This window comes from Haemorhous mexicanus, chromosome 32 (assembly GCF_027477595.1).
Source record: "Haemorhous mexicanus isolate bHaeMex1 chromosome 32, bHaeMex1.pri, whole genome shotgun sequence".
Classification (NCBI taxonomy): domain Eukaryota; kingdom Metazoa; phylum Chordata; class Aves; order Passeriformes; family Fringillidae; genus Haemorhous; species Haemorhous mexicanus.
In genome coordinates this window covers 2,353,172-2,366,402 of record NC_082372.1, presented here as the reverse complement: position 1 = coordinate 2,366,402, position 13,231 = coordinate 2,353,172, and the positions used below count along the sequence as shown (strand labels likewise).

General features: G+C 57.2%; 1 protein-coding gene and 1 long non-coding RNA gene across 2 annotated transcripts; both read right to left on the bottom strand.

The window, feature by feature from the left end:
• Positions 1-5,088: 5,088 nt before the first annotated feature.
• LOC132340669 (uncharacterized) lies at positions 5,089-5,986 on the bottom strand. The gene is made up of 2 exons (XR_009489986.1): positions 5,473-5,986; positions 5,089-5,312 (listed from the first exon to the last, which is right to left on the bottom strand). It is a non-coding gene; the product is annotated as an uncharacterized LOC132340669 (long non-coding RNA).
• A 68-nt stretch (positions 5,987-6,054) lies between these two features.
• Positions 6,055-7,653, bottom strand: LOC132340469 (patr class II histocompatibility antigen, DO beta chain-like). Its single transcript, XM_059871494.1, has one exon. The coding sequence runs from the start codon at positions 7,651-7,653 to the stop codon at positions 7,180-7,182; it is 474 nt and encodes a 157-aa protein (XP_059727477.1). The 3' UTR covers positions 6,055-7,179.
• Between the last annotated feature and the right edge of the window lie 5,578 nt (positions 7,654-13,231).

The following is a 13,231-nucleotide window of genomic DNA, read 5'->3' as shown; positions in this document are numbered from 1 at the left end:
TCTCTGGCCAGCCAGTCCCATCTCTCCACGAGCTTGGCTACCAATGTAGTCAACTAGCCCAAGCAGGTGATCCTTGACTAGGCGGGCGTTGGCCTCCCACAGCCGCTAGGCCATGGCCACCTTGGCCACCAAGGCCTTGGGGACTTTGGGGGATGCCTTACTTGTCCCCTCCAGGGCAGCCTCAATGACCCTGAGCAGGCGCTGCAGCTCCCAGAGGAACGAAGTGGCTTTGTCACACACGGCCACCAAGCACTCCAGCAGCCCCAGGGCCGCCTCCACCTGCTGTCTCTCCATGGTGGCTGTTGTTCCCTCGCTGGTGGCCTCCATGGCCTCTTCCCTCACCTGCGACTCAGGTCTGGCAACCACCTCAGCCCCTCCTTCCCGCCCAGGGCCTGACCCAGCTCCATCATGTTTTCCTGAGCTGTCCCATAACGGGCAGCCTCGTCCTGCAGCTCCCTGGCCCGGGCAGTGGCCGCCTCAGTGACCATCACCCTGCAGGTGTTGCGGAGCTTGGTGGCTTTCCTGGCCAGCCGGGCCCAGCTGTTCATAAGCACAGCCACCAACCACTGCCGTTTGCTGGCCATCATTGTCACATCTAACCTGGTGGTCCATGGGGTGCTCTCGTAGGCAGCCAGCACCTGGCTCAGGGAGGTGACAGGGTCATCATCATCGGAGGTGACACTGCGGCGCCTCCAGGTGTCATCAATGCTTTACAGGCTGATGGAGCTCCTTGGTTAAATCCTCCAGGTCCCTGTGCAGGCACCCTGGGGACACGAACAGCCTCATCTCCTTCTCCTGCATAGGCAGGGTGGCCAGCAGCTTGTCAGGTTGGCCACCACAGTGACCTGTGGCTGCAGCAGGTTGGAGACAGCTGGAGAGGGGACAGGGGAGGTGTCAGGGACCTGGTGGCACTTGGGGCCTCCTAGGCTGGCCCCCATGCCCTCGAGGCGTCCCCTTTGTCCCCTCCATCCCTTTTGTCAGCCTCTTGTTCCCTCTGCCACCGCCTGCCCCTCCCCTCGTAGCCCCTCCCACGCCTGCCCCTCTGCCACTCCCTGCCCCCTCTGCTGTCCCCTCTGCCATGCCCCGTAAGCCACCATAGGGACTCAAGAAGAGGTTGTGGATGTCCCCAAGTGTCCCCAGCAGGTGATGATTGAATAGGCAGGTGCTAGCCTCCCACAGCTGCTTGGCCACGGCCACCTTGGCCACCAAGTCCTTGGGGACATTGGGTGACGCCTCATTTGTCCCCTTCAGGGTGGCCTCATTGTCCCTGAGCGGGCGCTGGAGCTCCCAGGGGAATGTGGTGGCTTTGTCACACGCGGCCACCAAGCACTCCAGCAGCCCCAGGGCCACCTCCACCTCCTGTCTATCCATGGTGGCCCTTATTCCCTTGCTGGCAGCCACCCTGGCCTGTCTCCTCACCCAGGCTTACTATTCGGCCATCACCTTGGCCCCCTTCTCCCTGCCCAGGGCAAGACTCAACTCTAGAATGTCTTCCTGACCTGTCCAATAATGGGCAGCCTTGTCCTGCAGCTCCCTGGCCCGGGCGGTGGCCACCTTGATGGCCGCCTTGGTGGCCACATCCCTCCAGGCATTGCGGAGCTCGGTGGCTTTCCCTGACAGCCGGGCCCACCCATCCACAAGCACATCCACCTACCCCTGCCAGTTGTGGGCCACCACTGTCACATGGCTCCGGGGGGGTCCATAGGGTGCTCTTGCAGGCAGCCAGCGCCTGGCTCAGGGGGTTGACAGCGTCTTCCATCATCGGAGGTGACACTGCAGTGCCTCCAGGTGTCATCCATGCGGTGCAGGGTGGTCCGGAGCTCCCTGGTGACTTTCTCCAGCTCCCTGTACAGGCACCCTGGGGACACGAACGGCCTCATCTCCTCGTTCAGACTGGGTAGGATGGCCAGTAGGTTCGCCCAGGGTAGCCACCACGGTGACCTGTGGCAGCAGCAGGGCCAGGGACAGCTGGTGGGGAGACAGGGGAGGTGTCAGGGACCTCATGGCACTTGTGGTGGCCCCCAGCCCCCGAGTAGTACCGCCAAAATCCATGGGAAGGTCCAGGATTTGGCCGACTTGGCTCAATCCCAGGGGGTTTAGGCTCAGCCCGAGGAGATTTAGGCTCCATCTTGCCATTTCCAGGCGGATTCATTCCTCCGTTCCCAGCTGGATTTATGAGAGAACGCGGAGCGCTCTGAGGACCCCACAAAATTGCCCTCAACAAACATGGCCGCGCTGCTTCTCTCGCGAGACCTCTGGCGAGAAGCGCCAAACGCTGCGCGGACCAATCAGAATGCATGGCAGAAGTACTGGCAGAAGTTACCCCCGCGTCGGCGTCGGCGGCTGCTTCCGGCTGAGACTCGGTGCATTGTGGGCATTGTGGTCCCGGTGGGGCCCAGCGGCGGCGGAGCGGGGCCGGGGCCGAGGCCGCGGGGGGGGCGGGGCGGGAATTTGGGGGCGCCGAGGGAGCCCCGGGACCCCTGCCGGCAGCACGGGATGGGCGACAGCGACCGCAGTCAGCACCGGGAGCGGGAGGGGGCGGGGGCGGGTGAGGAGGGAGTTGGGGGGAGCTGAGGGGGTTTGGGGGTTCGTGAGAGAGACTTGGGGGTTCTGAGGGGATCAGGGGGGTCGTGAGGGGGTTTGGGGGTTCGTGAGGGGATATGGAGGGTCCTGAGAGGGTTAACAGGGGATCTGAGGGGTTTTGGGGGGTCCTGAGAGGATGTGGAGGGTTCTGAGGGGCTTTGGGGAGTCCTGAGGGGGATCTGGGGGGTCCTGAGGGGTTAGGGGGAGATTTTGGGGGTTTGTGAGGAGATTGGGGGTCTGAAGGGATGTGAGGGGGTTTGTGGGGTCCTGAGGGTATGTGAGAGTCCTGAGGGAGAACTGGGGGGTTGTGAAAGGGTTTAGGGGTGATTTTGAGGGATTCTGAGGGAGAATTGAGGGTCCTGAGGGGATTTGGGAGGTTGTGACGGGGCTGAGGGGATGTGAGGGGCTTTGGAGGGTCCTGAGGGAGAACTGGGGGCTCGTGAAGGTTTTTGGGGAGATTTTGGTGGGGTCTCTATGGAGAACTGGAGTTGTGAGTGGATTTGAGGGGGATTTTACGGGGTCTTGAGGGGGTCTGGGGGGGTCCTGCAGGAATTTGGAGGGGGATTTTGAGGGATCCTGAAGGGATTTTTTGGGGGTCCTGACTGGGTTTTGGGCATCCTGAGGGAATTTGGGGCGATTTTTGGGGGTCCTGCAGGGATTTTAGGACTGGATTTCCTGACTGGATTTGGGGGGATTTTGGGATCCCCGACTGGAGTTTGGGGTATTTTGGGGTAATTTTGTGTTCTCTGAGCAGAGTTTTGGGGGATTTGGGGTAATTTCGTGATCCTTGAGCAGAGTTTTGGGGTAATTTTGGGGTAATTTCCTGGTCCCTGACCGGAGTTTTGGGGCATTTGGGGTAATTCTAGGCTCCCTGCTGTTGCTGTGTGTTGCAGCTGGGTTCATCGTGCCCACGGAGGGCGCAGCTGCCGGCGCTGAGCAGGGGAACAAACGAGATGGGTCCTGGTTCCAGAAAGCTCCAGAATCTCTTCCTTACCCCCGGGCAGGAGGGGCGGGATGGGGACGAAAGACCAGGCAAAGGCAGGGCCGGGGGTTTTTACAGGGGATCCCAGGGGGGAGTTGGCGTTGGAGGCAAGAGAGGAGTTCTTAGCAGCACAAGGAGGGTGAGATCAAATTCCTGTCTCTTAGGAACAGGGGCACTCCACAACTCCCTGTTTTTAAATTGATCAATGCATGCTGAATAACTTAAAATAAGGGGATTCTCGGGAATATGACTGAATAGTTTACAAAACCAAAAAGAATATTATTCAGCAAATTAATATTAATAATTAATAATTTTTAATTATGATTAACAAGGAATAGAAAAGCATTTGAGTCTTAATCACAAAGGATAAAGTAACAGAAATGATGATCCTTGATTAAATGAATACATTTTTACTTCATGAGTTAACAGCTCAATCTCCTCAGGCTTTTGATCTCCTCACCAGGAGGGGTGCAGTTCTTTGATCCCCTCTTCATGAGGGGCACAGACTTTAGTGTTTGGTCTCAGCGTTGGTGCTGGTATTGTGGGTGTTGTTATTGTGGAAAATGAGTATTATATGGTTGGCTTATTGCAAATATTAAAAGGAATATTATGTGTGTTATGTTAGAAAGTTAATCTGTTTTACTTAATTAATGCTGTGTTAATCCTCTTAAGTAGTGTGGTAAATAGAGTTTTAGGCTATAGCATAATATTAAAATAGAAACTATGCGATGTAAGATACTTTTCTAACTAGCTCAAGAAAGGGATGAGATGTTCAAGAAATTCTTTTCACAGAGATAACAGCAACAAGACACTTAAATCCCAAAGAGAAGAATTATTGCCTCCTTATCATGAAGAACCAGACTCCTTTCACCTCCTTCTTTCAGACTCCACGGAGCCAAACCATGATTTACGAGATATAGGGGGGTAAGGTGACAATAACCAGAAAAATCTCTACTTTGAAAGGAATGTTTGCATCATGTATGAGATTTATGAATATGCAGCAGGCTATTGCTTTTAAGGGTTAACCCTTTGTTAGCTGACATGCTTTTATGAGGAAAGCATCCAAACATCTGTAATTCTTTGCTTTTTTATTGTCCTTTATTGTCCTAACTCTGATTGTCCAAGTTCTTACTGTTCTATTTTTTTATTCCTGTTTTTGTAACTATTTTATTACTATTGAACATTTAAATTTTTAAAACGAGTGATTGGTTTTTCACAGGGTGGTGGTGAGGCCGGCTGACTCCTGCACGGGGCTCGCAGCCGCGCCACGCGGGCCCGGGGCAGGGCCAGCTGCAGAGGCACAGCAGGAAGGGGGAGAGGTAGGTAGGGGGGAAGGGGAGGTTTGGGACCAGAGGAGAAGGAATTGGTGGGAAAAAGGGGAATCTTAAACAGCGTGGTCAGTGCCGTTTTCAGAAGGAGGGCCCAGGACGGCGCGGCCTGCCATGATCCACTTGTACAAGTGGGGTTGTGATGGTTCATTAACTGATCTCAGAGTGCAAAACAACACAGAGGGGATTTCAGTATTCATCAAAACAAATGCACCTTTACTGAGTGCCCACAGCAAATGCGATAGAAGGATTAGAAAGGAGATAAAGGATAGAGAGAGAGAGAGGAAAAGAAGGGCTGGGGGGAATAGCTGCCAATGGAGAGATGAAATCCCTGTGGTCCGGCCAGTAGATCCGTCTTGTCACATCGAGGAGAATCTCAAATTCTTTGGTTAACTCAGGGGGTCTCTTATAGTCCTCTGCTGAGGGGAGAATGGGTTAAGACAACAGAGAATAAGTGTATTGAAAACAGGTATGGACAGTCCATGTTCCAAAACAGGACAAAGCAATCTCAGCAGTGAGCGGGACCCATTGTTTCAGGATTGGTTCTGTGGGAAACCAGTCTTGGTCCAGCGAACACACCTGCAGGCACCACTTGGCAGACATCCCACTTCCGTCAGGCCAGCATCCTGTGTTAGAATTATAAGGGTCTCAGTCTCGTTCCTTGGGAGGGGGCTTCAGTCTCCGTCCTTGATGGTGGTCATGAGGCAGATGAGGGATCTTCCGTGGGGGGATCACCAGAGTTAGCTCAGAAAGTTCATTTGGCCAAGAGATGGGGAAATTCATGGGCCATTGTGGGATGGTGAAGCAGGTGTGAGACCGTGGAGGCACAGCAAGCACACCTGCACACAATCACTTGGTGAGCATCCACTTCAACCAGGCCAGAACTCCAGCCAGGGCCCTCAGGGTCTGTCCTTGCGACGGTCATGAGGCAAATGAGGGAAACTTCCAACCGTCTCTTACACAGCAATCACCATTCCGGGTAGGGAACGGGGGATGTGGAAAGACGGGGGGTGAAGGAGGACACAGGGTGGCGAGAGGATGGCAGTGCTCCCAAACTCCCTCCCAGTCACACCCAGCACCCCCAAACTCCCTCCCAGTGCCCACCAGGACCCCCCCAACCCCATCTCACCCTCCCCAGCATCCCCCAAACCCCTTCCCAGCCATTGCCAAGCCCCCAGCCCCTCTTCCAGTTCCAAGACAGCTCCCTTCAGCTCCTTCCCAGTGGCTCCCAGCACAGCCCAGTGGCTCTCCCAGTGCCCCCGGGGGCTCCCCCGTATCCCAGTGCAGCTCAGGGGGTGCTCCAGGCTGACGTGCTCCACCTGGCTGGTGTAGGTGAGCCTGCCCTGGGGGTGGGGGTTTCCAGCAGCTCCAGGAGCTGGTAGTCCAGTCCCTGTTGGGGACCATGTCGGTGGCCACCATGTGGTCTGAGAGCCCCTGCTGGCCCTGGAACCACCTCGCCTGGATGTGGGCAGCGTAGAAATCCATGACGGAGCAGAGCAGGCGGCTGGGGCCAGGCTGGGAGCTCGAGGGCACCAGCAAGAGGGACACATTGGGGGCACTGTGAGAGGGAGAGAGTGGGGACACACTGGAATCAGCTGGGGAGCACTGGGAGAGGGGAGGGCTTTAGTGGGGTGGAGAGGGACAGGGAATGGACTGGGAGGGAGTTGAGTGGCACCGAGAGAGGTGGGAGAGGATGGAGGGTACTGGGAGAGACGGTGGAAGTCTTGTCGTGAACTGGGAATGGACTGGGAATAGACTGGTAATTGACTTGGAGGGGCTGGTTGGAACTGGGATGGTCTGGGAATGAACTGGGAGGGACTGGAGTGGCACTGAGAAAGGTGGGAGGGGCACTCGGCACTATGAGAGAGCGTGAAAGTCGGAGAGTGGACTGGGAATAGACTGGAAGGGTCTGGGAGGGAGTTGGAGGGACTGCGGTGGCACTGGGAGGGATCTGGGAATGGACTGGGATGGAACTGGCAATGACGTGCGCGGCGCTGCGAGGCCGAGTCCAGCTCGGGGCACTCGGATCTGCGGATCATCCTAGCAACAGATGGGTCATCGGAGGGACGAGCTGTGATTGGCTGAGAGGCGTTATCTCTACGCTCGACCGAGATGGACGCGCCGCGGAGCACTGGGAGTGACCGGGATGGACTGGGATGGGCTGGAGGAGCCACGGGGGGGTCATTGGGTGGGAGAGGATGTCCCAGTGATGGACACAAAGAGGGCTGCGGCCTCTGAGGCGATTCCCAGACTCGAGGGATACTGGGAATTTCAGGAGTTCCAGGGTCATTGGCAGGGCAGGGGCCGAGGGGACGCGCTCTGCCCCGCGCTCACCTCGGCGCTCCACCGTTGTGAAGGGGCATAAAGCTCGTAGTTTCGCCAGCACTGCGTGTCCACCAAAGCCCGGTAGTACTCCATGTGAACCGGGTGCCTGTTAGAGCGCTTGGTATTCATCTCCCCATAGACGATGAACCCCACGTACACCCCGACGTCGCTGTCCAATATCAGGAACTGCTCCCGGTTGTAGATGAACCTCTCCACGAACCTCACCTTCTCCGTGCCGTTCAACAAGTGACACTCTTCAATCTCATCCCCTGGAACACCCTTGTGAGTGCAGGACACAGCTCCGGGGTGCCCCCCCAGCACCCCCAGAGCACCGGGGGCCAACCCGGATCCCCACTGCGCACTCCCTGTGCCCCACGGCCGCCATGGGACCCTCCTGCCCACGCTGCCGCTTCCTCTGTGCCATCCTTCCCCCATTTCCCCTTCCACATTTTTTCCCCTCCCATCTCTGGCCGCTCCCAAAATTACTTTAAGGGTCCCGTTTCCCCATTTTCCTACAAATCCCCCAATCTCCAGCCACTCTCGGGCTCAGTTTCGGGGTCCCCCCTCCCCTTTTCCCCACCCTCTCCCAACTCTCCTTCACCTTCGCCCACCCCTCTGCCCCTCCCGCTCTCCCTTTTGGGGGGGTCCCCTCCTCCTCCTGTCCATTCCGGGCTCCCCCCTTCGCCCCCTTTTCCCCCTTCTCCCCCCCACCGTCCCACCTCCTCCCGCCCCCCCCCGCTCACCCGAGAGCCCCGCGCCCGCAGCCGGGGGGGCTCCCAGCACCACCAGTGCCACCAGTCCGGCCCCGGCTGCCGCCCCTCGCCCCACGGCCAGCGCCGGGCAGGGGCCGCAGCCCCGAAGCAGCCGCGCTGCGCTGGGAGCACCAGTCCGGAGCGGGGCGGGCTCGGCAGCGCCGCGCGCTCTCATTGGCTCCCGCCACTGCTGGGGAGCGATTGGCCACGGGCTCTGCCCGGCAACCGATGAGGCAATCCAACGCCCCGCGCTTTCATTGGCTGCGCCGCCTTCTGCCTGCGCTGGGATTGGCTGAGGCCTTTCCGGGAGGCTGCAGCCCCGGGCTGGGGGATTTTTTGGGGAGGGGGAACCTTGGGGCGCTGGGCAGGTGGGAGCTCAGGTGAGCCCAGAAATGCGTGCCCAGGTTCGCGGGATCTCAAGGGTGCCCGTGGCAAGTGGTGACGCTGGCCCGATGCAGAGCCGCTCTGTCCCTGCCCCCCGCAGCCGCACAGCGACAGAAAATGGAACCGAGGGTTCCTCCGTGGGGACAAGGACCGGGAGAGATCCCTCAGCAAATCCGGCACGGGCACAACAGACCCGGCCTGGGCACACGGAGGGAATTTATTACCAACCAAATCACAGCAGCACAAGGACAGGGCAAAGAAATTTCTCCAACACCTTCCCCCACCCAACGGGGATCACCCGGATCGGGGGTCACCAGGACTCTGCCCAACGGGGGTCACTGTGGATCATCCAGCTCGGATCCTCCCATGGGGGATTGAGCTGGAGCAGCGCATGAAGCTCTTCCCACACTCGGGACACTCGCAGGGCCTCTCCCTGGTGTGGAAATGCTGGTGAGTGACGATCCCTGAATTCCACCTGAAGCTCTTCTGACATTCCAAGCACTCATGGAGCCGTTCCCCAGTGTGGATCTTGTGGTCCTTGGTGAGGTCGGAGGTTCCACTGAAGCTCTTCCCACGTTCCCCACACTCACAGGGCCTCTCCCCAGCGTGGATGTTCTGGTGTTCCATCAGGCTAGAGCTGTGGCTGAAACCCTTCCCACATTCCAAGCACTTGTAGGGCTTCTCCCCGCCATGAGGCTTCTCCACTGAGCTCCGGCTGGATCTCCAGACACCTTCCTGGCTCAGGGGGACTCTTTCCTTCCTGCAGCTCCCTGGGCTGGGTTTGCAGCCACTCCTCGTGAGGGATCTCTGGGGCTTTTCCTCCTCCTCCATCAGGCCACAGCTTGGCAATGACAGATCCTGGTTTGGGGGAAACCAAGGTGGGAGCGCCTTGGAGTAGAGGCTCCTCCTGCCCAATTCCATTTCTAGAAGTCAGCAGGGGTCTTGTGTCCATGAAAATCTCCACAATGTCAAGATTCAGCCCAAAAAAATCTCTCCCAGGAATTCCCTATCGCTGATCTCTCCACTTTTGGGGTTCCAGAGTTTTCCTTTCCTTGGGATGATGGGGGTCCAACGGCTCCAAGGCTTGTCCTTTCTCCAGCATCCTGCTTAGGGATGATCCAGGGGCTTTTGGGGGTCCATGGGGTCCCTTCTCCCCTGATGCTCTACTTTGAGATCCGAGGAGTCCCAGGGGTCCCTCTTCTCCAGGCTCCCCCCCTTTCAAGGCAGCCGGGGTCCCCCGGCTCTGGGATCGCCCCTCTCTGCTCTCCCCACTCTGGGGGTCCCAGGGGTTCCCCTCCTCTGCTCTCCCAGGGGTCCCCAGCACCAATGTCCTCCCCAGCCCATACTGGGCAATGGCCACGTGAACCCCCAAAGATCCCCCCAAGGGGCTCAGCCTTGGGGTCCTGCATGACCCAAAATTATAAACACAGAGAAAAAAACCTCCAAGAGACGCCAGATGATATTTGGGGCTCAAATCCACAATCTGCAGTCTCCAAACACACCCCAATAAAAAACCCTCTCAGCGACACCCCTGATAGATTTGGGACACGCCCCTCCTCCCCTCTCACCTGCAGGATGAGGTGGGGACGATGGTCCCGCGGCTGCGGCCACAGGGGTCACTGGAACCTCCTGTTCCTGCTCCTGCTCCACCTCTTCCTACTCCGCCTTTTCCTCTCTCCCTCCTCTTCCTCCTTCCCAATCCCACCTCCTCCCCAGTTCCTGCCTTCTGTGTATTTAAGGTTGGAGACCCTTGCTTGTTTTTAGAACTAGAACAAAGATCCCCGATGGAACAAGGCTTGCTGCTTTCAGTCAGAAGTATCAGTGACTAAAGGTCACGTTTCCTTTGGTTTGGTGCCGTCCTTGTTCCCCCTCAGTGTTCAGGCTGGGCTATGGGGTGTCCTTGTGTGCTGCATTTTCCGAGTTCCTCTGGCATCCTTTGGGCAATAGGCTGTGCCCTGGGAGGGATCTTTGTGCTCCTTTGTGACACAGGAGAACCTTCCAGGCGGTTTCTGCGTGAGCTGCTGCTGTGGTGTCACAGGAGCAGTGCCACATCCCCGTGGTGTTCCCGTTGCTGTGGGACACGGAGGCCTCAGTGCCCAGAGTGGCTCTGGGCTTGCTGCCAGAGGATCCTCCTGCCTGAGGCATTCTCAGCAGCCAGCCCAGCCCTGACGGGTGTCCTTCTGTGCTCGGAGGGCTACAGGCTGCAGACGTGTGCAGCGCAGCCAAAATGATCCAGCACGTGGCTGCTGCAGTTTGCACTCTCTACTCTGTGGCTTATTCGGGGTATTTTTTAACCCACTTGGCACGTAAGTCGAGGCTTTCCCTCGGTGCAGCATCTGTGGCTTTGGGCTTGCTGTGTGCTTTGTGTTCTTCCTCTGGAGCTGAGCTGATTTTGGAACCAAATTGCCATGAAGACACCATTGCTTTGGGAGAGCTGCTGCCAGCAGCTGCAGCTGAAAAAGGGGGTGTCTGCAGCCAGGGGGGCTTGCATGGCATTTGCAAAGAGCCCTGGGGGGTTCTGTTCCCTCAGGCAGGGAGTCTGTGCCAGCAGAGCCTGGAACTCCCTCCGTTTGCTGCTCCGGCCAAGAACTGACCCAGCCCAGTATTTTGTGCTGTTCTCTTGCTTGCTGTGGGAAGGGACTGTGGCTCCTGCAGGGATGCTGTTAGAGCAAAATGCTCTCGTGGGGTTGCCTTGCTCCATGGCATTTTCCACCACAGGCAGTTTTCATCCTAACAGCATCTGGTTCATGTTCCCTCTCCCATTTCAGGGCACTTCTTCTGTGGATCCTGAGCAGCTCCTCCTTCGGTGAGTGGGAAAGGAACCTTTGGTGTTTGGAATTGTGCAGCAAGTGGTGAGCTTGGCATGTGGCAGCTGAGTGCCAGCCTGGGAGGCTGAAGGAAAGTTCCTGTCAGTGTCTCAGCAGCAGCAGTAGCAGCAAAGCGATCCCCAGCAGTTTTCTCCTTTTCTGCTGAAGAGCTTTTGAAGAGCTGCAGGTCTGGCTTTGCAGGCAGAGGATTGCTGGCTGGCTTTAGCCATGGTGGAATGTTGAATTCCCAGCAATAAGTGGCAATGTCAACTTTAGCCCATTGTTAGTTGGAACAGCTCCAAACCCAATTTCTGCTTAGTGCAGCTGGATGTGCAGCTGAGGATAAATAAGGTGAGAACTGAGGTAGAACTTCCCGTCCCTCACGCTGCCGTCTGTCCACAGGGCACACAAGCAGCACCAGCACCTCCTGTGGCTCCCTCTGCTTCCAAAGAGGAGCCCAAAGAGGAGGAAGACAGCAGTGAGCTTCCCACTGTTCTGGGAGACGAGGTCAAACATCCCGTGGTGTGGGAATGCAACAGCGAGGCTCCTGCGGATTGGGACAAGGACAGTGGACATCTCCCGGAGTGGGACGAGGATGGCCAAGCTCCCATGGCATGGGATGAGGACAGCAGACATCTCCCGGTGTGGGATGAGGATGGAGGACATCCTGTGTCTTGGGAAGAGGAGAGTGAACATCTCCCAGCATGGGAAGTGGACAGCGAACATCCCCTGGCTTGGAAAGATGATGGCGAACCGGCAGCGTTTTGGGAAGAGGATGGAGAAGCTGAAGAATTTTGGGAAGAGGATGAAGAACCTCCCTCCTCTGTGGGATCCTGGGCTGAGCATTCTGACAGCAGCACAGCCCTGCAGCCAGAGGGGAGAGGGGAGTGGTGCCTGATGCAGCTGAGTACGTCTGCTCTGTCCCTGGGTGCCCGAGCAGGGCGCTGTGTGTGTGTCTCGGCATCAGCTGCACCCAGGGTTGCTCTGCAGCTGAATGTCACCGAGCCATTTCTTGTCCTTCCCCAGCTGAGACCAAGGGGCTCACGGCCCCAGGGAGTGGGGCTGCGTTCTGGCTCTGCTGCAGGGCGGGGTCTCACTCTGGGAGGGAGCGTCTTCCACGTGGTTTCTTTCAGGGAACACCGTGAGCGAGGCGGAGCCTGCCGAGAAATACCTGGAGCTGGAGCAGATTGGCCAAGGGTAAGGGCACGGCAGCGACTTCTGCACAAGCAGGGCCAGGGGTTGTGCTGGTGCAGGATCCAGTGAGAAGTCAGGAGAGCTCCAAACACCTTCAGACACTGGGCTACCATTCTGCTGTCTCTCAGTCCTGATCAGAATTGATAACTGTGGTCAGGAGGCATCGTCAGAGCCCCCTGAGGCTGGCAGTGTCCTGCCTGCAGCACGGAGCAGGACCTGGAAGATCTTCTGTCCCTGGAACTGGATTGCCTAAAAGAGCAACTCACCATCTGATGACTGTCAGAAAGCAATTCTCAAGAAGATTTCTTTCAAATATTTTCCTTTGAAAAATATCCACGGGTCAGAATGATCAACCTAAAGGTTTAGAAACAGAAACCAGAGATGAACTAATAAGGGCTCTATTCTAGCACAGGTAGCAGACCCCATCCATTCAGTAACAGACACAGAGCTGATGCACTCTGGGGGAAAATGCATCACCTGCCTGATGGCAGGGCCCTTGTGGAGCCTGCAGGTCTTAGGCAGGACATGGAAAAGGATGAAATGCATTCTTTTCCAGTTCTTTAGACACCCATTTCCCCTCCTAGGTTTTGAACTAAAGCAGTTCAGGGTGGACATTTGGGATTTGCTCCAGCCCAATTCCTTCGTGCTAGGTCTCAGTTTTCTCTTGCCCACCTTGCATGGCAGAGGGCTGGTGGCTGCTGTGCTGTTGTTGGAAGGGTCGATGCACCCAGGTGTTTGTGAAGGCTGCAGGCAGCAGAGATCTCCTGTCTGGGCTGGCTTTCACTGCCAGGGCCTAAAGCGCTGCTTCTTTCTTCTCTGCTGTTTTGTCTCCAGGGCTTTCGGAACCGTTTACAAAGGACTGGACAGGGCCACTGG

Bases quoted from the DNA above. Each gene is read 5' to 3' on its own strand.
- LOC132340469 (XM_059871494.1), bottom strand. From the start codon at position 7,653: ATGGGGGAAGGATGGCACAGAGGAAGCGGCAGCGTGGGCAGGAGGGTC.